Source organism: Drosophila sechellia, chromosome 3R, assembly GCF_004382195.2.
Source record: "Drosophila sechellia strain sech25 chromosome 3R, ASM438219v1, whole genome shotgun sequence".
NCBI classification, from domain to species: Eukaryota; Metazoa; Arthropoda; class Insecta; order Diptera; family Drosophilidae; genus Drosophila; species Drosophila sechellia.
In genome coordinates, this window is record NC_045952.1 from 26538185 (window position 1) to 26559907 (window position 21723).

Below are 21723 nucleotides of genomic sequence, written 5' to 3' on the forward strand. Positions count from 1 at the left end.
CAACGTCAGCGTTGGCAATAAATTGCGAAATAAAAGCGCATGACTTGGGTTTCTCTTTTGATTTGCGTTTTTATCTGGCGCATATTTTGTGCGATTCACGATGCGCCAGCGGCATCAACCCTTTCCCCAAAAGTCCCAGTGAAAATCTGTGAAAATCTGCGAAAAACCGATACTCAACTTGACACTCTCCCGCTCTTTTTTTACAGAACAATTCCACATCTTTGTCGGCGACTTGAGCTCAGAAATTGAAACTCAGCAATTGCGCGAAGCATTCACACCATTCGGCGAAATCTCGTAAGTATTAAAATGCAAATTTTCCATTTGCCAGTTAACTCGGAATTGCCTTTTTCCCATTTTCCCCAATTCTGCAGCTTTTATTTCGCCTTTTCCCCCTTTTTTTTGCGACAATTCTCCTGTCACACATTCTCTGATTATTGGCAGGCGCGTGTGGAGGAGGCTCGCAACTCGCAACTCGCTACTCCATAAAAAATTCATAACTGAACGGCAAAAAATGAATTTATGCAAATGCCACTTTGGCCGAACTCTTTTCGCTGTCTGTAAGTGTCGCCTCGAGGAGCCAGTGGCGAGGGAGGGTGAGGCAAAAAGTCGGGGCATTCAAATATTTAAGTTGCTATTTTTCGGCATGAAAAGGCAAAGTCACTAGCCACCCACAACCACTTACCACCCGCGAGCCACCTCCTCTTCCGTGGCAACGACAGCATCAAAAACTTGGCTTAATTAACTTCTGTTTAATCGCAAAGTTTCGAGTCAAAATGTTAGTCCGTCTCCTGGGAGGAGCTGCTCCTCCACTGCCTCCACCTCCTTCCTCTTACACCCACAAAAAGAGGCCCTGCGGCGGCTTATCAAAAATTACGCCAAAGTATTTGATTTTCGGATTTGCCGCTTGTTTGAACCGCGAAACGGAGGATTCAGTCAGCCAGTCTATCAGCAAATCTTCTCTGCTCATCTTCCGGCCGATGGCCAATTTAAATTTTAATAATTTGAAAATCATTCTAATGACTCTGGCCTGATTGGGTTAAAGGGTTCTCTGATTCGCTAATGAGCTGGTCATGTCTTTCATCAAAAGCGGTTGACAGTGTTTTGTTTGCATCACTTAAATATGAAATTTAGGGAAATGTTTAAAAGTATGTAATCATCTGATTCCAATTCAGAATTCCCAGTAAGCACGCTTATTCCCTACTCTTCGGCACCTTTAAATAGAACAAATAAAACACGTTTACAAGTTAACCTCAGCCAGGAATAGAAAAGCGATACCACTCCCAATCACTGCCTGTTGACAACCGTATCGATGGCTACGCATTTCAGTCCCATTGAACAATCGTTTGGCACCTTTGTGATAGCTATCGCTGACATCATTATCGCCGATACTCCCCGAAAACCCATTCCACATCGCCAGCTGATTATCTCCGAAGGATGTTGCAGGTTGGGTGGTGAGGTAGAGAGCCGGGGTTGGTATGGGACCGGCTTAAAAAACTTTATTTCTTATGGCTTTTCCTTGGGAGCCGAGTCGATCTGCTAGCCAACATGTCAAAACGCTTAACGCACAAAGTCGCCGGGATTCGGTCGTGCGGCTCCCAAGGATCAAGATGTCCCCTCTCCGGCTGTCAAAACTTTTATGCGTGCCTGGCGTTGTTTGCCCTTTTTTTTGGCTTTGTTTTTCTGTTTTTTTTTTGGGGCATTGTTGCCCGGCTTGGTGTTGCCTGGTTTTGGCATTATATTTTTTTTTTTCGTCGGAGGTCCCAGCGCATTTTGTTTCGTTTTGTTAAATGCGCGGCGCGTGTGAATATTTAATAAGACCTGGCAGCAAGCCCCAGAAGCCAAAGCCCAAAACAAAGTCAAAGCCTGGCCGAAAAGCCCGACGGGTTCTCGCTAGCTCGGCGTTTTACTTATAATAATCATAAAAAAAAGTTGCCGGCCAGCGTCGCCAACTTCGCCGCCGCTGTGGTTTATGCTTCATAAATGAAAAGTAAACTGCCGGACCGGGGGTAATTGCCAAAGTTTCCTGGCAGCCCGCTTTAGTGCGGTGTCGAGGCCCCAATTGTCGAAATGAGAAGTCGTACAGCCGCTGGGGGAAATCAATTTGGGCCCCCGAGTCGGAAGTTGGCCAATTGGCACAAGTGCCGGGTCACTAGTGTAAGTGACCAAAACGAGCAGGTCCTTTTAGCCAGCAACTGTAATGAGGCAGTTCGATTTGGTAGAAAGGAATGATGAATCAGGATGGGGGAAAATCACTGTTCGGAAGGCAGAAATTCATCAAAAACTTTATCGTTATCTTAAAGCCCAGCGATGAGAAGATGACCGTACTGGCTTCTTGGCAGCTCAAATCCGAAAGCTTCCCTTCGCAAACTGCAAGATAAATAAAAAGTTTGCAGCATGAGGTCAGATTTCTAATTTCCGAATTACAAGGGGACACGCCCACTTCCACGCCCACGCCGGCAAACACAGACTGAATATATTTGTATTTTGTACTCGAACGGAAATATTTGAACACGTCGGCCAGACGAAGACGCAGGCGGAGTCCTCGAGAGATGTCTTTATTAGGAATTTGCATAAATTTTAAAGTTTGCCAGGACTTCCGTTCGGCTGAAAAGCAGAAGAGGGTGCAGAAATATATATATTTAAGACTTAGTGAACTCTGTTCGGGACTTTAATGTTTACATTTCGTGTTATTTTCTCTCATTTTCTTGCAGCGACTGTCGCGTGGTGCGCGATCCACAAACCTTGAAGTCGAAGGGCTATGGCTTTGTGTCTTTCATCAAGAAATCGGTAAGAGCCGCCAGTGGCATTAGCATATTTAAGTGCATATTTACTATATGCAGTCGTGCGCAGGCTCTTTCTTTGAATTTGCCAATGCACGCTGACAAAAATATCAAAAAATTAAATATTACAAAAAATACTATTTTGAATAATGCTGAAGATATCTCAAAAAGATTTTCATTTATAAAATCATGACTAACTAATTTAAAGATAATTTATTTACTATTTTACATATCCTTCTTAGTTTACCATTTAATTTTTATTACCCCTTAAAACCTTATTTATTTGAGATGACTTTATTCAAGTGATATTTTTCACCGTGTCCTTCTTACCCCGATTCTGCTTCTGACCGTGTCTCTGTCTTCATTATCGCCCCGCAGGAAGCCGAAAGCGCCATTACGGCCATGAATGGCCAGTGGCTTGGCTCCCGCTCAATTCGCACGAATTGGGCCACACGGAAACCGCCGGCGAATAAAGGTAAGGAAATCATGAGTGTCACTCCAGTCGGCAGGCCAACAAAGTTTCCGGTGTGCGTACACTCCGGACTTTCGACTACCGACTACGGACTTGGGACCCGGACCCGTACTCGAACTGAAACTCAAACTCGAACCGAGACTCGCGTCGCTCTTATTACAGGAAATTATGGCAATGAATGCCAAAGGTAGAGCGACACAGGCACAATGCCAGGGCCAAATGTGATGCTGGGAAATGGCTGGGAAAATCGGGGGAAGGCGACGGCATTCAGGAAAACCGCTCGCTATTTATAAGCGTCGCACAAATTTTCTGCCAGATTATGTTTTCTTAATATTTTTGTCCCTTCTGAACCGCACGCGTTTAATTTCCGTAATGGCCTGTACCCAATTTGGTTTTAACTTTTTCAATTAGTCGACCCAGAAATAAGTACTGAAGCTACTAAGCAAGGAAGAAAAAAAACCCCATTCAATTAAGCCCCGGCAAATCAATTTTCATTTGGGCCCAGCGACACGCCCACCAATTTATGGCCACGGATTGTTGTCAACCGCACAGACTTCCCAGGACCTTAACCGTAACTATATCCTTAGGCCGGGGCGTAATCATTATTAACAGCGGACAAACATGCGCGGGGCTTCCCCCGCCGTTCGGCTCTCATAAATCAAAACTTAACGCATATTTGCATGTTTTAACATAATTTTTATTTGTTAGACATACATAGGCCGTGAGTAGAGTAGAGTCGGAGGGAATCAGATAAATAAATTTTGCCAACACGAAACTATTATCATAAAGGACTCACACACACACACACACACACACACACACCACCCACCACAGGCGCACAAGGCAAACAGGGTTACACAACGAATATTTGGGGAAAATAGTTGGAGTCAAGGTGGAATTTATCGTGCAAAGACCCGAAAACTGTTGAAGGGTTCGGAAAATGTGAAGGAAGACGGAACGGACGGGACTTTTCCGAATATAATATTTTCCCTTTGCATTTATATTGTTGTCATAAAAAACGCCTATGAAAGCTTAAGCGTATTTTTATTGGTCTCATTGTTTATTTGACTCTGTCACGGTTTTGTCTGCTCCACTCTATTTGCCGCTCTATGGGGTGAAGTGGAGTAAAGCCAAATTACCGAGCGGTAGTTGGGGGCATCCTGTAATACAAGTTATTATTAGCAATTTGAAAGCGAAATAATTTTGATTTTTTGATCGCCTCGATGGGCTGAGTCGGCACTAGAAAAGTGAGTAGCATACGATACACAATCGCTAAAGGCTTTTTATGTCCCGCTCACATATGCAAGGGTTGAAAAATGGTATATGGGGGCATCTGGGTGTATGGGTGTATAGGTTTTATGGTCCGCCTAGCGACTGCTGGCGAAACTTTACTATTTGTAGCACTCAACTCATTTCGCATTTGGCATTCGCATTACTTCATGTTTTACGCAGCCACTTTGCCCGATTCTTTTGGCAATCCCATCCAGTTGGCCCGGCATTTTTATGTTTTAAGCAGGCTGCACATTTCACGTCCGTCCGCGTTTAGTGGGCCACTCATGTGTCTGCCCCATTGTTGCTAAAGATTTACGAGCCGGCGCAATTGCGCATTTTACAGTTGTGACAATTTTGGCGACGCTTTGCAATTTCGTCCTGGCTAAGAGTTTACCAGCACCTCCCCCCTCGACCCTTTTCTTCACCGGGTTTATAACAAACGCCTTTGCCGCGAACCTTTTTTATGGCCCTGCCCCGAGAAGAAAGGGAAAGTTGCCGCAAAGTTTTTACCTTTGTCAAAGAACCGAGTCTCTAGTCCGCTGCAAGCCCATAAATAAGGACCGAAATACCTGCAAGCTCATTATGGTAATAACTTAATTAACCAGAAACAATATGCCGACGACAAAAGACGACAGAGCTGCCGTATGACAAATTTCTTTGCCGAAACTATTTGACTTTTGACCCGGCTGTGTGGCCGGTAGTTTATTGGCCAACTCGCAGGAAAATATTCGCAAAAGTTTGAGATACCTGAACTCGTTACAGGCAGTCGCCAGTTGACGCAATAAATCAACATTTTATGCAGAGTTGCGCACAATTAAGTAAAAGTTTAAATGCTTCAATGCGTTCGGGATGGGGACCTAAATATAGATATCCATGGGTGGAGTTAAGGCTAAGAAAACGGTAGAGTTCGTAATATATTTAATATGAATTGTTGCAAATATCGATTAGGTATTTTTTCGGTGGAAACAAATGTGCGTCCCAATTAGCATACTGCCACGCCCATGCCAGACGCCCCTTGGCAGAGCCCTGGAAAAAAAACCGAGCATTTTCATGCATATTAATTACTTTTGAATTTGCTCAAGTGTTTGCCACGTCCTCCAGGCTCGTGTTGTTTTTGCCGCGTGTAAAAATGTGAATTATTTATGTTAATGATTCGGTGATTATTTCATGATTTAGTTTTACATGCCTATAATTGCTCATTCAAATTTCAAATCGCCTGCGAAAATGGGAGCACCTGCCCGCTGGCCGTTGGCATTCGCATTCTGGCCATTTGGTCCCATAATGGCCATTGGGCTGACCAGACTCCAATTATTTGTGTCTGGCCCACGACGCCCACGGATTGAAAATGGGAAATGGGAATGCACATGGTTTGTCGTAGACAAAAATGTGCGATAATTATGGCCATGCCGGGCTGAAAGCGCTTTAATTTGCTGCTGACATGAAACTTGACCAAGTTAACTCAGCGCCAAGGCTCCGGTCACGTAGGGCGTGTGTGAATGTGTGAGGCTCGTTGGTTGAAGTTTTCAAAATTTAATTACACCTATTTAAAAGCGTAAAAAAGAAATTAGAGAAAACAAAAAGTTGAAATAAGAAGGGCCGAAATGCAGGCGCACACAAACACAAAGCAAAGTGCAAATTAGTGAAACATGGCGCTCTAAAGTATGCAATGTTTCTTATACGAGGGCACTGAGAAAAATTGCATGTCACAAGCCAAAAGCAATGCGAGATTTTACGTAAAGAACACGTCAATATATAAATGAAAATATTGAATTACCTAGTTATTTGAGCTAATTTTTTTCAGTGCTCCCGCTCTGATTTGCGTGTGTGTGCGTGGCGAAAGCGCATACGTTTGTGGCAAAAGCTTTCGAAAGTATTTGCGAGCTTGTTAGTTTTCCGTGTTTTTCGGCTGCACCCTCGGTTAGGAGCCGTGATTGTTGTTGTTTGGTGGCGTGTGTGTGCAGCAATCCTGTTGCATGTCATTGAGCCATATTTTTGTGTTTTCTTCGGCATGTTCGCTGCGCAGTCGGAGGCAAAACAACAAGCAGTCGCACACACACACACAGAAATCCAGACATCCTGCAATGGCATTTTGAGTGGTCAAAATGGGGGGAGTTGGCCAGCAGTTGCCTGCCATTAACAGAGCATCTTAAGTAGGCCGGGATCCTGAAAGTCCTTGCAGCCAGCTTGCTGCTCGTAACGGAGTTCTATATCTATAGGCCAACCCTTCGATCTGTGGAAGTGTCATTAGCAGAGAACTGCAAGGGTGGCATTTTTTGCCACTCGACTCACACCCTACAATTTTGTGTGCGGGTGCTACCCGCCACGCACATCGCGGGTACTTACAAACACACAGTATAAATCTGAACATGCAGACAAGACACCCCGTTGTGCGCGCACCCGAATCAATACGGTGCTCTGCGTCGCGGGTGCCGATCACACTCGGTCACATTACCGTTAAACACATGGGTGTTTCCAAAAATACTATACTATAATATATATATATATATAATTTAATTATTAATAATAAATAATAAAATTAATTAATTAATAATAATAATAATAAATATTATTATTAATAATTTAAATATAGATTATAGTAAAAATAATAGTAATATTGCTAATAGCCGAATCTATGTACATAATGTCACAAAATTCATTTCAAAAATGACTTTAAGTAAGAATATTTTTTAAATAGAGTATTCAGCTAGCGACGTGTGAAAAATTACAAGGCAATAATTCAAAACGGGTGGCACACATTGAGTCCATCAAAGAGCAAAGACATGAGCACGAAAATTTTCTTGGGTATTCCCTTTTACCCTTCATTTCTTATACCCGTCACGCTTCCACCCATACAAATTTTAGGCGTACAAAAAATGACGTGCGGCCGATCGTTGACTGTGCGTTCACTCACCCAAACGGTTATTGCGCAGCAGGCCTCGGGTGGTTTTTTTACTCGTAACAATAACACCACGTTGGTAAAACACTCGAGTATTTTGTGTTGCCGTAAGTAGGGTGTCAAAAAACACAGGGGTGCCTAGAGTACCGAGTGTTTATCGGGTGGACGTAGAGTGCCAGTGGCGGGCTGCAGTTCTCTGGTCATTAGGAATATAGCCCCCACAATATAATGCGTGGAAATCCCAGCGAAAAACTAAACAAAGACATAAACACGCAAAGCAGGCATTATTTTTAAAAGTGCAAATTTAGTTTTAACCTCAAAGGAAGTAATTAGTGTAGCTTTGCATACAAATACGTGCATTCATGGCGTATACGGGACAACAATCAGGGCAACGACAATGTGGGGTTGTTTCAGACCATTACTATACATATATATGTAGTGTATATTGTGCAGGGAGTACAGTGAGTGCAAAAAGCATGGCGACAATAAAACGGCATACGAAACATGTATATCCACAAAATACGTATAATAAAAAATGCAATAACAACCGCAACAATTTTAAATATGCACCGGCAACAACAAGAAAGCAACGATAAATGGTGTTGCAGCACCGCCCCCCTTCAGCCCACACTCACACATTTACACTTGCTCACACCCACTCACGCGCTCAGTGGAGCACATGCATATAGGAACCGCACACACACAAGCATATTGACTAAGTGCATGCGGTTATTTTAATTACCAAAACGTTGCCGAGGCTGCTCTCTCGTTGCGTTGCTGCCGTTGTTGCGGGTAAATCCGTTAATTAATTTGCATATTAATCATGCAGCTGGCGAATAAAAAACCGACTCGAACAGAAAAACAGCCTTCCATAAATTGTCGTTTGAGGCGGCAACATTAAATCCAGATCCATCACAACAACACACGCCGAGTAACACTTGCATCCCCATTTCATCACCCGCAGAGAACATCAAGCCGTTGACCTTCGACGAGGTCTACAATCAGAGCAGTCCCTCCAATTGCACCGTTTACGTGGGCGGCGTCAACAGCGCCCTCACCGCCCTCAGCGAGGAGGTCCTCCAGAAGACCTTCGCCCCCTACGGCGCGATACAGGAGATTCGCGTCTTCAAGGACAAGGGATACGCTTTCGTGCGGTAAGCCAAGTCATCTTAAATATGTATTTAATTTTAAAGAATTCCCCGATTAACTTGACTATCAACTATCCATCATTAACCATCTCTATCATACTTATTTTCATCATTTTCAAATATATTATTAATTTCTGGCATTTATCCGACAGCTTCTCCACCAAGGAGGCGGCCACCCACGCCATCGTGGGCGTACACAACACCGAGATCAACGCCCAGCCGGTGAAGTGCTCGTGGGGCAAGGAGAGTGGTGACCCCAACAATGCGCAGACCATCGCCACCCAGGCGCTGAACAGTGCCGCCGCCGCTGCCGCCGGTTTCCCGTACGGAGTGGGCGCGGCTGCCGCCGCCGCCGCCTACGGACAGCAGCTGGCCGCCACGGGCTGCTGGTACTCGCCCACGCCCACCTACCCGGCCTCCTCGGCCACCGCCGCAGCGGTGACCCCAGCGGCGGCCAGTGCAGCCGCCGTGCAGAACCAGTTCCTGCAGGGCATCCAGGGCTATCACTTCGGCCAGTACGGCGGATATCAGCAGGGATACATGGGGTGAGTGGAAGTGGCGGTGCGGAGGTGGAGCTTGGGATTAGGGGCTCGATGGTGGATGGTCAGGGTTGTCAGGGTGGTCATCCATTGTCATTGGATTTGTGCGCAATAATTTTATTGGCTGATTTGTCTGTTTGGAACAGAGCCACAAAGTTGCACGGAAAGAAACAAATAATCTGAATAGCCACATATATAGCAAAAAGTTTTTAGAATTTAAGTAAATTCCAGACCATAGAGTCCATTAAAATGCATCGTGTCGTTAACGTTCGAAATATAAAATTCAACACGGAATTTATATATGAAAGTACTCATATTTTCTTTCCGTGCGTGGATGCAAATCCAAAAGCTGCCCGTTCCATCCGTGTACTTTGTGCAATGATTGAACCGCCACCAGGGATCGGGTACAACAACAAAAACAACAAGAACCGCCACGGAGACGACACCAACAACGACAACATGACGGATGGGTGAATTCATTTGCTAATTGCGAAAGTTTTTCATTTGCACCCTCCTCGGTCTGCGGGCGTATGAAATACATTTCCGCGTCCGTCGGTCTGTCAACATAACGTGCTATTTGCATCGCAGTCGCGTAAATTTTGTTTTCCGCCGTACCCCCAACTCGCCGACCCTTTGGTTGCGAATCCCTTTGCCATCCGGCGACTATGCTACCCGTGATAATTGTGGCGCACACCACGCTCCGGGGACTTTAACCAGCGGATCAGCAAATGCAGCAGCTCTACACTGGAAGAAATATAAGTGGGATAAGAAAAAGTATACGTTTTAATACCTCATTTTTAGAGAAATATTTAAATGGGTTCAAGCTATCTCTAAAATTCTCTACAAGTAATTAGGGAAGAAAAATATCTACTGAATACTATTTATCTATATTTTCTCTGCGTGTACTTATGTTTGCAAACTCCCTACTATCGTTGCAGCATGGGAGTGCAGATTCCGGCCACCTGGCAAGGCGTCACCCAGGCGCAGATCTCACCTGCCCAGCAGCTGGCAACGGGCGTGGCCGGCACCGCCATTCCGCAGGCCGCCGGCGTGGTGGCCTATCCGATACAGCAGTTCCAAGTGAGCCCCCAGGTAGGTGACTCCCACTCAGATACAGATACAGATACATAGACAGATACACTCGTTGCCCGACACATTGAAACATTTTTCGTGCATCTCTACTACGTTTGTTGAAAGTTCTGAATGTGTTTTGGATGCCATTGTAGTCCGCTCGATTCGTTTCGATTCGATTCGACTCGATTCGATATGATTCGATTGAATTCGATGCGATTCGATGGGATTCGTTCGGTTCGTTAGGGTGTGCGATGGGTTGTTTGCTCGGCAGCTGTGTGTGCACTCGAAATGCGTACATATTTCTGGCTGCTATCAAAATATTCCATCGCCATTCGAATGCCTTTGCTTGCTAATGTTATTCTTTTGCATTTGAATATCGAATGTGGACAAAGACAATTGTAATCTGTCAATATGCATGCATGCTTTTGATTAAATAACATTATACCGAATAGACGGGGGTGTAAAACAATTGAACACAAAATATATTGAATATTAAAATAAACATTTGGATAATAAATATTGGAGCTGTTGGAAATATGCATGGTACTCTTTTGCATGTATTGCTTAGTAATCTTGCCATAAACCATTTGTGGTATTTGTGCTATCTTTTTTAAGTGTAATATATATTTGCCAATTAGCTGGTACGCTTATTTGTTTATTTCGTGAGCTCAAATAGTTCGAACAATTTTCAACAATTAATTATGCATATGAAATTTGTGTGTTGTATTGAGAAAATAGCCACGTTTTTGCATTACAATTACTTTTATTCCGTCTACTACTTTTTTCCAATTCTTACTAACACCCATATTATTTTTTAAGGTTTATCCTCTACTCTTGCAGGCACAGTAAACGCCAAAAGCCAAAAACCGAAAATCCAAGCAAAATTTTTAAGTACAGCCGCAATTTTCTGAACAGAAACAAAACCAACCTGAGCTGTAAATAAAATGCGAAGCGCAGAACACACAAATTACAAAACAATTGATGGCATCTTGAAGTTTGGCGATTTTAGAGAGCTGCACCCCAGAAACAAAAAGCAAGCGCGAATGCAAAATCCGAAATCCCACACCCACATAAATATATATATCTTTATATATATATAAAACTAGAGCATAATTATCTGTCAACGCCCGTTGAAAAAGCTTCGCGGGAAGCAAACAATTAATATGTATATGCAAACAAAAAAAAAAAAGAAAATGAAAAGAAAGCGAACATATTTTTAACCCTAGTTGCTTACACCACCACACACACAAACACACCTCGAACCACATATTTTAATGCTTTATGTAATTGCGTTGGAGCACGGCGCGCATAAAAAAATAACAACAATTATTAATTTAATAAGGCAGCGGGGGAAATTGGGGGCCAGGAATACAATTTGGTCGAAGAAAAACATAAATCGAGTGGTTTGTTGCAGCCTAAATCAAACATAGTCGCGGCATTAAATTAAAGTAAACATAATTAAAAATGCGTTAAAATTAATTACGCGCACACAGACAGGCCGACACTTCAAGCAAATATGTATGTGTGTGCGTGTACGCAAACAGTCCTTAACCCCACATCCTCCGGATGAAGCATCCCTCTCACAGCAGGACCCGCATCATTTTGCATTGCCTACTTTTGTGCGCAGTTTGGTTTTAGCTTAGCACAGACACACACCTTTACACTATCTTCGCTGGGCGAGTGAGAGTCGTTTCCTATTCATCCAGCTTTTGCCCACTAATAAGTGATTAGTGTGTGAAATTAAAATGGAATCAAAAGAAAAGAATTTAGAGAGAGAGCCACTTTCACTCACCCGCAAACACTTAGCACTAGTGCCTATAAACTATGATAGATGATACTGCTTAGAAATAACTGCCAGCTATCGGGCCAAGTGCAATTGATTGGCCAACTAGCTCGTCATGTCCTGCTAAATATCATTTCCTATATAGAATGCAACTGACAGTTCACGCACTCACACCGATTTGTGATCGATCAGCAATCGAAAGACAGGTTCCTACACACGCACACTCACACGGTCTCACCAGCACTCGCAGTTCGAAGTATCTGAATATAAAATAATCATATAAAGTACAGGAACGTCCAGCCCAGCCCATCCCGGCCTAGTCCATAAATTGCTTAAAAGTTCACATCCTAATTCATTATGACTTTTCGCTTTACTTTCAACAAGCGCTTCAGGAGAGCCATGTACAAAGCAGCCGCAAAAATGTTTCAAACTCCCTCCAAACAACTTACTCTTGAAAACACGCCAGTACTAATCCATGTTTGTACATGTTACGTTTATGGTTTTATTTCAGTTGCCAGATGAGGAGTGGCTAGCTGCAAATTTGTTGTGTTAGTTCTCTGTTGTTTAGGCCAAACGAAAGCGATAAGGAAACCCAAAGCAAACCAAGTCAAATCGAATCAAACCAAACCAAACGGAAACCGAACCGATAACCAAACAGAATATCCATGTAGCTAAAAATATGTATGTCCTATGAGAATGAGTAAAATATAGAAGGATAGAGAGAGCAGAACTCCCCTACGCAAGTAAAATATATTGAAAACAATCAAAGTATGCCATCGAATGATATTAATTGATATTAGCTAATCGAGCATAGCCGTAATAAAGTAGATATTATCGCCTAATCATATAAGCCAATAAACACACTTGCAGCCCAAAAACAGAGACAGTTTCGCAGGACATAGGACATGATATCCCAGAAGCAAGCATTAATCAACTTATAGACAACACGACACACTCACACGAAGCTATAGGGATCGAGAATACATAGCATAACATGAATGTGAAACATAAAAATAGTCATATGGTAAATACAACTAAAAGTGTAGAGTATATTAATGTAAAGTGGTAAAGATTAGACTTAGAGTTGGTTGATAAGTACATAGAGTATACAGCATATGCATTAAACAAACATGCTTATATAACATATATATACATATATATATATATATATATATATATATATATACAAGCCGTATAGAGAACACTCACACCACTACAGCGCCCACTCACACAGAAACATGCATACACTCACGCGGTGTTTACATATAGAGAAGAAAAACTAGATGCGAGCAACGTATGGTAAATGATATTTATTGTTTATTGTGTTGTGTGCGTTGGATGATAAATCACAAATCGATGTTCAAAATGAAAACCAATTAAAACGATGACAACAAGAACAACAGGCAGAAATCCCAAGTACTAGAAATAGCAATACGCATACGTAACGTAATCGCAATCGCATCGCCATACGTATCGGACAATTAAGCTGCAAAGGACGACAGGACGAAGGGACGAGGCTTGATTTGCATTTGACACGCCCCAATCCCCAGCGAATTGTAGCGTGGAATTTGTTATGTCATTTTTTAGTGGAATTTCTGCAACAAACGGAGCAGAGCATTTAGTTACACACGCGGGTGTGGCCCTAGCACCAGTAAATGTCTATCGATAATACCCACACACGGCTATACACAAATACAGATGTGTATTCATAGGATGCGCTCACTCAGTACGATAAGATGGGTCGGGGATTTTAGCCAAGGATCTGAGGATCAGCAGGACACACAGTCCTACGGGGCAATCGTACTGTATATTTAAATGTTTTTAGCACTAGAATTTAGAGAAACTACGAGGCGCATGGCATGCGACTTAGATGTAGATGTGATTTTAAAGTGGGCGGGATTGGGCCGGATTAATAATGCAAGCAAAGTGAAGCTGACAAATGCATTTTTTGTTGTTATTTTATTTTCTAGAATTTTGTTAAGTATAACGAAAATGCGAGAACAAAAATTTGAAATGTTGTTGACCAAACGAAAAATATAATAATCTTAATAACAGTTTTGCAGAAAACAAAAATTTGGCTAGGAAAACAAAGAAATTAAAAACATTTATAAGTGAACAAGTTTATAGTTAAGATAAAAAATACAACAAAAAAATATTATCGGTTTGTTTGTTAATGTTTGCGCTACATATCAGTAAAGAGTTAAAATGGGTAGTTGGCACGTAGAAATAGTGAAGAGTTGGAAACTAAATAAGAATTAACTTTGGATGGTAATAAGCATAAAACAAGCTGACAAAGACGACGAACTAAATGATATACAAACATAAAACAAAAGCATTAAAATATATTAATAACAGCTGTAACTGTATGTATTTATGTTGTGTAACTATAAACTGTGCTAAGTCATTTATATACGTCTATATATATATATATATGAACATATACAAAGTATTTATACACATGGCAGCCCACGTCACATATACAGCAGAGAGGTACTAATCCTGGCAAAAGGATTTGCCCATCCAAAAACAGAAACAAAAAGAAAAAGAAAAGCACTACAAGGATACTGTGTAGCTGCACTATATTGCCGCATGATGATTATTATTATTATTATTCATCGACTCAGGTTCTGTTCCGATCATAGCCCGTTTCCACCATTACTCAAGCATAATTCAATTCCGAGTCCTTCGCTTTGAGTTACTAATTCGGTTTGGGTTCAAAGCCAACTACACACTGAAACGATTGCAGTTATTAACCATAAACTACAATTACCAATTAGTCAATTCGAAGTGTAATTAACTGGAGTGCTGAAACAGGAGCAGTTAGCGAAATTTACCACACGCGATGCATATGGAAGCACATAGCATAAATTAAACTAAACGGGGGAGAACAAATTTTAACGAGATCCAATTGCAGCGAGGCGAAACCGAAAATCAATCAAATAAAAGTATTATCTAAGCTACAAACAATTATATAAATTTACATGCAGGCAGACCCTTCAACGTGAATGGCAGTGCATACTATTATCCCAGTTCTGAGTGTGTGTTTCCGTAAGTTTAATTACACACCAGCAAGGATAAGGCAGGAGAATATGATTTGCAGATACAACCGAATGCAAAGCACATATATTATAGTAAACGTAATAGCCACGAGAGCAGTAGTTGGAACCAAATCAAAATCCGCATCTAAACTCAGCAGGCAAACAGGATATTTTTGTTCAATAAAGCAGACGAAATGAAGGGCATGTTATGCAATTAAAATTACACTAAGATTGTAAACAAATCAAATGCAAATGTAGAGAAAATCAAACGATGAGCAAACAACCAAAAGCTGCTAACAAAACAAACATCAAAAGGAAAACAAAAGCTAAAACCGAAAAAGTTTTGAAAGCCATTCGACACAAGGACAGAACACACTCACAGATACAGATACGGATACAGCTACAGATACAGATACAAACGCAAACATAGATATCGATATTATACGAACAATATATATATATATATATACATATATATATACAGAAGTAAAATATGATAAGTAAATAGCAAATAACTAAAGTAAACAAAGTATAGATATCGACTGCAGTATTGCAAATATTTTGTAGAAATTTAAGCATGTTTGAGTGTGTTTTAGGACAAGGAAAACACAAAGGCGTAGGGCAAACAGGATGAAAAAATCGAAAACATTGTAGCGGAATATAAGGGCCGAAAACATAAGCAAACAACCAAAACAACCAAACAAAACAAGAACAAAGCCGAAAATTGGAAACCTAATGCATAAGCTAAGTATTAAATATACACTAAAACAGAAATATATATACAATTTAAATACGGCATCACCAGTCACACAGACATACACACATAAGAACGGCATTTGCATAAGAAAACACACAAGTGAAACAACGTAACGAATATTAAAAGAGTTAATCAAATTAAGCATAACAAGAAATTCAAAGGAAAAATATTTATAGTTGAAAACAAAACAAACAAATAAAAACCCGGACAATTTGGTTGCGTATTTGTATACCAACGCGCCAAAGAAACCCGAATAACCCGGCAGCGAAATGCGAGCAAAATATTTTACAACAATGTCAGCGAAGAGCGGAGGTCACCACCTCATCGCAGCAGAGGTGACCCCGACCAGTGGGGTAGGGTTTTAGAGCTAGACGCTGAATTGCCATAAGAGGCGAAATGCATAGAGAAATTATACTTAGGTGACAGCAAAAATGAGAAGAAAAAAAACAAAACACAAAATAACACAGAAACAAGAGTGTAATAACAGGCGGGATGGAAAACAAAGAACAACTGCAACATAGAAATGATGAAAATAAGTAAATATACCGAATAAACAACAAAAATTATATTATGTATACATAAATATATTGAAAGAAAACAAATAAAAACGAACAAAAAAATTTTGTAAAAATAAAACATCTGGACTGCGTTCTTATTTCTCAGAATTTCAGCATTTATTTGTTAATTTTTGTTAATTGAAGCTTAAGTTAAATTTCTATTTAATTTTATTAGATTTTAAAATTAAGTATATTTGTGTTATGTAAAGCCCACATTTTGTACGCCGCTGAGCAGTTGAATTATCGGTTCCCAGGGCACTTTGTACTACCATAAAATTCAGTCGAGATGATTTTGCATTATGTTGTTCTGCTGCCTTATGATCTCTGCATATGGCAGTTTCCCTGGCTGGTTGCTCATTTCCCCCGAGGCTTTTGGCCATCGCTATCTGCTGTTGTTTTTCATCTTCCCTGCTTTTTCCTCGTTGAAGAGCGCTGCTTTTCCATTTACACAGGTGACATGAAGAAGACGTTCTGCTACTTATGCGTATGCCTCACAGGTGAGTTCGTTAAAAACATTTATGCCCCGGATGGGGCACACACACAGGGAGGCGTGGCACCTGCTTCACAGTTGGGCCGCCAAGGATGGATTGGCATAACAAAGGCAAAGGACAACACGTGCAACAATAACAAATCAAAAATTTACAAAAACAGAACAACGACAAAATGCTGAAGGGAAAGTGGAAAGCTGCGGAAAAGGATGACGGAAAATGCAAAGCGGAGAAAAATGTTTAAAACATATTTTTGTGCCAATTCTTTTTGTTGTTTGCTCGTCCTTTTTTTACCGTCGCGACTGCTGGCTCTTGTTTCACATTTTTGCCGCAGGTTAAAACCAGCAGACTCACACTCACGCATACGAGCCCCCATTTATATTTATTGCGTGCGTGTGAGTGTGTCTATTATCACAAAGATTTCGAGCACCGTCACACACACACATACACGCAAGGACGCAGAGATGGCTGCATTTTTAAGCAACATATGCGTTACTTTCACTTTCGAAAGACTTGCTTGTGTGTGTGAGCTCTCACAAAGTAATGGCGCTATGTTTGATTTGCATTGCAAATCGGCGTAATTTTGCAAAATGTCTTCCTATAAGAGAAACAATATGTTTTATTTACTTACATTTGACTTTGATTTCACTGTGTCATCCGCAACCCTCGTCTGATTCCGTTCGCAGGCGTGCAGATGTTGGCCCGAGTTTCCTTTGCCTAAAAAAATACAGAAGCATAAAAAGTGAAATCCAAGCCATTGCTTATTTTAACTTGGCTCTGGATATATGTATGTAGATGGGGGCGAGGGAAAAAATAGATTGTTTGACTAGGAAATGCTGTGTACATAGGGATAAGTACATTTGGCTGGCGAAGTTTTTCCATGGATATATTTAGAATCGTACGAAAAATAGCAGCTGTATTTTAGAAGGGCTTTGCTTATTTGGCCGACTTAAATACGAAAATAATATTGTTTAAAGGCAGGCAAATTGTGGCTAACCGTGGAGAGATGAGAACGTAGGCACCTTCAATAAACAGGAATAAGGGCTAGAAATAAAACGGTATATAAGAAGGATATCGGTAGAATAGCATAAAAATCTATACAAGTATAGAGCTATCTCATATTAATAAGGCTGCAAGCTCGTTTTCGAAATGCCACAGCTTAGCCTTCCACGCCTCTCGACGGCATGTTTAGTTAATAATTCCCATGGCTGAAAGCCTGTCGCCTCCACTAAGACGACACGGCAGCAAGAAGCATTTTCTGCATAACTGGATATTTGCAGAATATAAAGAATGTATCAGCAGCAGCTGCAGCCGGATGCCAGGGCGAGGGGCTGGGCGAAGGTTGGAGGAGGGGCTCAACAGGACGTGCAGCTGTGCGACGGAAACCGGAAATGCGCAAATAGCAGGGCACTGAGGATTTTTAGCTCAGCACGATTCCGCACGGCATCGGGGCTGTGGCCGCATGCAGAGTCCAATGCCAGCTGAGTGGCTCCATCTACATCTCCATAGAATATATCCCTATATCCTCGTGCCAGCAGATTAGACACTCAACAGGACGAACGGGAACGGAGCAACAATGCAGCTGGCAGGCGACAATGCCACTTGACAGCAGATATGCATTTGTGTTTTGTCTCTCTGCTCAGATGTCGTGACACATCCTGCCCCCCAAACTACGCCAGCCTTTAATTGGGTCACCCGCAAAACGGTTGAGCGGTGAAGAGTGGGCAAAAGTTTTCAATACACGAAATCATTAACATACGCAGCACCCTGTAATTTATGGCCAAAAAGTTCTTCTTTTTTTGGCATATTACCGGACGACTATGACTGCTAACTGATACAGATGCCACCCCAAGGAAAACACGTGCCCTCCTTTGCGTCCGTCGGACAATCACGATGAAGCAAACAGTTTTCGCAGAGGAAGCAGGTCCTGCCCACCAATGTCCTGCATCGGTACAAGTAGCCGAATATCCTCGGCTCATAACACAAAACAGAACAAATGTCCTCTGCTGATAAAGCCTCATAATAAATGTCGACCTTTCGTTTTTCCATTTATATTATCAACTCAGGGGGAACGCCGAAACGAGGACTTTTCGGACAGCCACAAGGATAAAAAGCGGCAGAGCCTTGTTGTTGCCGCCCCTCCCTGTCTGGCCGAAGTGGAAAGGGGGCGTTGTCTCATTGTGGCTGCTACTGCTGCCGTGCTACCTGCAACATGTATACATATATACTTAGTATATTAAAATTTATAACAAACAATGCGACCTGCAAAAAATAAGCAAACAACCAGCTGAACTTCGACCAGAAACTTTTTCATACCCTAATAATAAAATGATTAACAGCAATTTACCATAGACTGTTTGTTTCAAATAAGATGAGAGTTTATTTAAATAAAAAACGAATTAAAAACTAGATTAAAAAGCTTATTATTAATATTTTAAAATTTCGTTATTTGCTTATAAATAAATTGCATAAGAGCATCGGACAATCTGCTTACATTCGTCTACTTTTCAGAGCTGCTCTTTTTATAGACCCTGGTCAAATCAAAGCCCTTCAACCTGAAGGACACACGCAGAGGGAACGGTGGTGCAATTTATGTTATTTCCCCATTCGCCGCCATATCAGATGAGCTAATAAAAAATATTATAATTACATATATCTGGCGGCGGTGACCAGCGCACGGTGAATGGTCCGCAGCGCCTTGGGTCCTGCGCAGCTGGAGCGAAGTAAGCCATAAGGACAATTTAGACTTTGAAGTGCCATTGCCATGCGAACTTATTTTAATTAGACGCGCGCACATAAATGCTTAACGCCCTCGCCGCAGAGCAGTTTCACCTGGGAGACAATGCGACCGCCACATAAAAACAGGTGCCCATCCCCGAGGGGTGAAAGGTGAATGGTGGGCGGTGGGGCGATGGGGCGGCGGTAGGTCGTCGGATGGAAGGTGTGCGGCAAGTGCCGTGTCGTGTAACTCACATTAACCGATGCCATGCAATGCAGTCATAATAAGAGGCGAGCGCAAGTTTAATTAGTGCACCCAGTGAGGCCAACGGAAAGCGGAAGCCTGTGGCCACCGTTGCGTATGAGCAATGTGTGTTCGTGTGATAAAACGACCCGGCCGCATCAAGGTCCCTGTGTCTGTGGGTACTTTTATTGCTGTCATCCATCTGAGGAGTAAAACTCTTATGGCCATAAAACTCTAGAACGCACGGGGCAAAAACAAAGCCGACCGAAAACGGGTAAGAAAAAACACAAAAACCAGAGCGGAGCCACCGCAAAAAATGCCAGAGTGCTGAACTAATAATGGCACCTGTCAAAATTCGTTAGCCCCAAGCGGGCCAGAAGGGGGCAGAGATGCTGGATAGGATAGGAGGGGTTGAGGTACCACTGGGGCATAGAGTTTGAGGGGGAACAACTTTGGTCCGAACGACGAAACTCAGGCGACATTCATAGTGATTTGGTTTGGCAGTTTTGTGTCATTTGTTAGATCAACCGATGGCACACATGACTGAAACTGTACAGAGCAAAATACTAGTGGCAAGTTTAGAATAATAGAAAAATGAAATAAAAGGCACATTTAAGTGTTAAAAACCATGCGCAGTTTATTTTAGTTTTAGGGTTTAATCATATGAAAAGTTTTATGCAGCTTATGCACTTATAAAGAAGTTTTCCTCTGTGCACAATGCCAAATCCTGACCTGGTGATGCCGTGGCGAGGGCCTCAAGTCGCTCACTCGGATAGCTCCTGCTGATATGGCTTGAAGGACGCAGATGAATGGCGAAAAAAACGGGGATCATATAGCAGAAGCATCAGCAGCAGCAGCAGCACTAGCGAAGACAATGAAATTTATCACCCAACCGCAAAGCCACAAAACTACAGATACAACAACAAACACGTGACATCTAATAAAGGCCACGAGATGGAGAAGGGGCTCCTGCGGGCGGAGACGGAGGCATGCAACACCATTGTGCACCTATGAATGCGAAGTATAAGACTGCGCTTTAGTTATGCATTTTATGAGGGACCTTGCAGCAATTTGATGGCCCTCGGTGGCCGTGTTCTCCGCCTCCCCGTTGGGATTATGGTCGTAATGCGTGGCATAAAAACCAGCACGACCCTGGCCTCTACGTATATCTCTAATGGTGATGATCATCAGACCTTTTCGGTTTCTCGAAAAAGTTTAATCGCCCTCAACGGCAGACGGCTCCCGGTGACCGTCCTCCATCAGTTTACGTTGATGTCGTGGTGGGATGTCGCTGTTGTCCGACAAAGCCGCAAACACTTCATGAAACTCAACAACATGCAGCTGGAAAGGAACAGGAGCGGCTGGACTGCAGCAGTAGCAGGAGCAGCAGCAGGCGTCGCAGGAGGAGCTCCTGGAGCTGGACACGACATGTGTGGCATGTGCCACACGCATGCGTTGCATGCCAATGCTGCCTGCCATATAAACAGAATAAGAAACTGCATAGAATTTGCAATGGCAATGGGAAAAGTGGAGCAAGGCAGTAGGGAAGCGGCTATACAGTGAGAAAACATACCTCTGACTACATTAAACGCAACTCTTTCAGGCTATTGATAAATCGATAAACTGAAAGATTTGTATATGCTTATCGAAATAATAAATATATGGTTTATTGAGATACATTTTTTTGCGGTGCACAAAAGCCAAGCGGCAGCTGGCCAAAGTCGAAGGAAGTTGGTTGGCTGCCATGTCAACGGCTAAATGACACTGGCACTGGGAATGGAAATAGGAATAGGAATGGTCTTAGTATTGGAACTGAGTGTGGCACTGTGTGTGTGCTGTGCGGTCGTGTGCCACTTCCGGTGACAATGTGCAACCGTGGCAAAAGGAATGAATACGACGACGTGCAAGTGAACGAGCCGGATGAATGGTCAGTGGCAATGCACAAAGACCGGCGACT

General features: G+C 42.3%; 1 protein-coding gene across 3 annotated transcripts in view; it reads left to right on the top strand.

The window, feature by feature from the left end:
* LOC6618746 (polyadenylate-binding protein RBP45) overlaps positions 1-16292 on the top strand; it is a 39613-nt gene extending 23321 nt beyond the window's left edge. The window contains exons 3-9 of one of the 3 annotated variants that reach the window (XM_032721009.1): positions 207-294; positions 2712-2787; positions 3159-3255; positions 8385-8574; positions 8721-9113; positions 10046-10199; positions 12476-16292. In XM_032721009.1, the coding sequence (XP_032576900.1) occupies positions 207-294; positions 2712-2787; positions 3159-3255; positions 8385-8574; positions 8721-9113; positions 10046-10199; positions 12476-12517 (1040 nt within the window). In that variant the 3' untranslated portion in view covers positions 12518-16292. Of the gene's footprint in view, positions 1-206; positions 295-2711; positions 2788-3158; positions 3256-8384; positions 8575-8720; positions 9114-10045; positions 10200-11000 lie in introns of all 3 variants that reach the window. The other 2 variants (XM_002042968.2, XM_032721010.1) reach the window with 2 other exon arrangements.
* The last annotated feature ends 5431 nt before the right edge of the window (positions 16293-21723 follow it).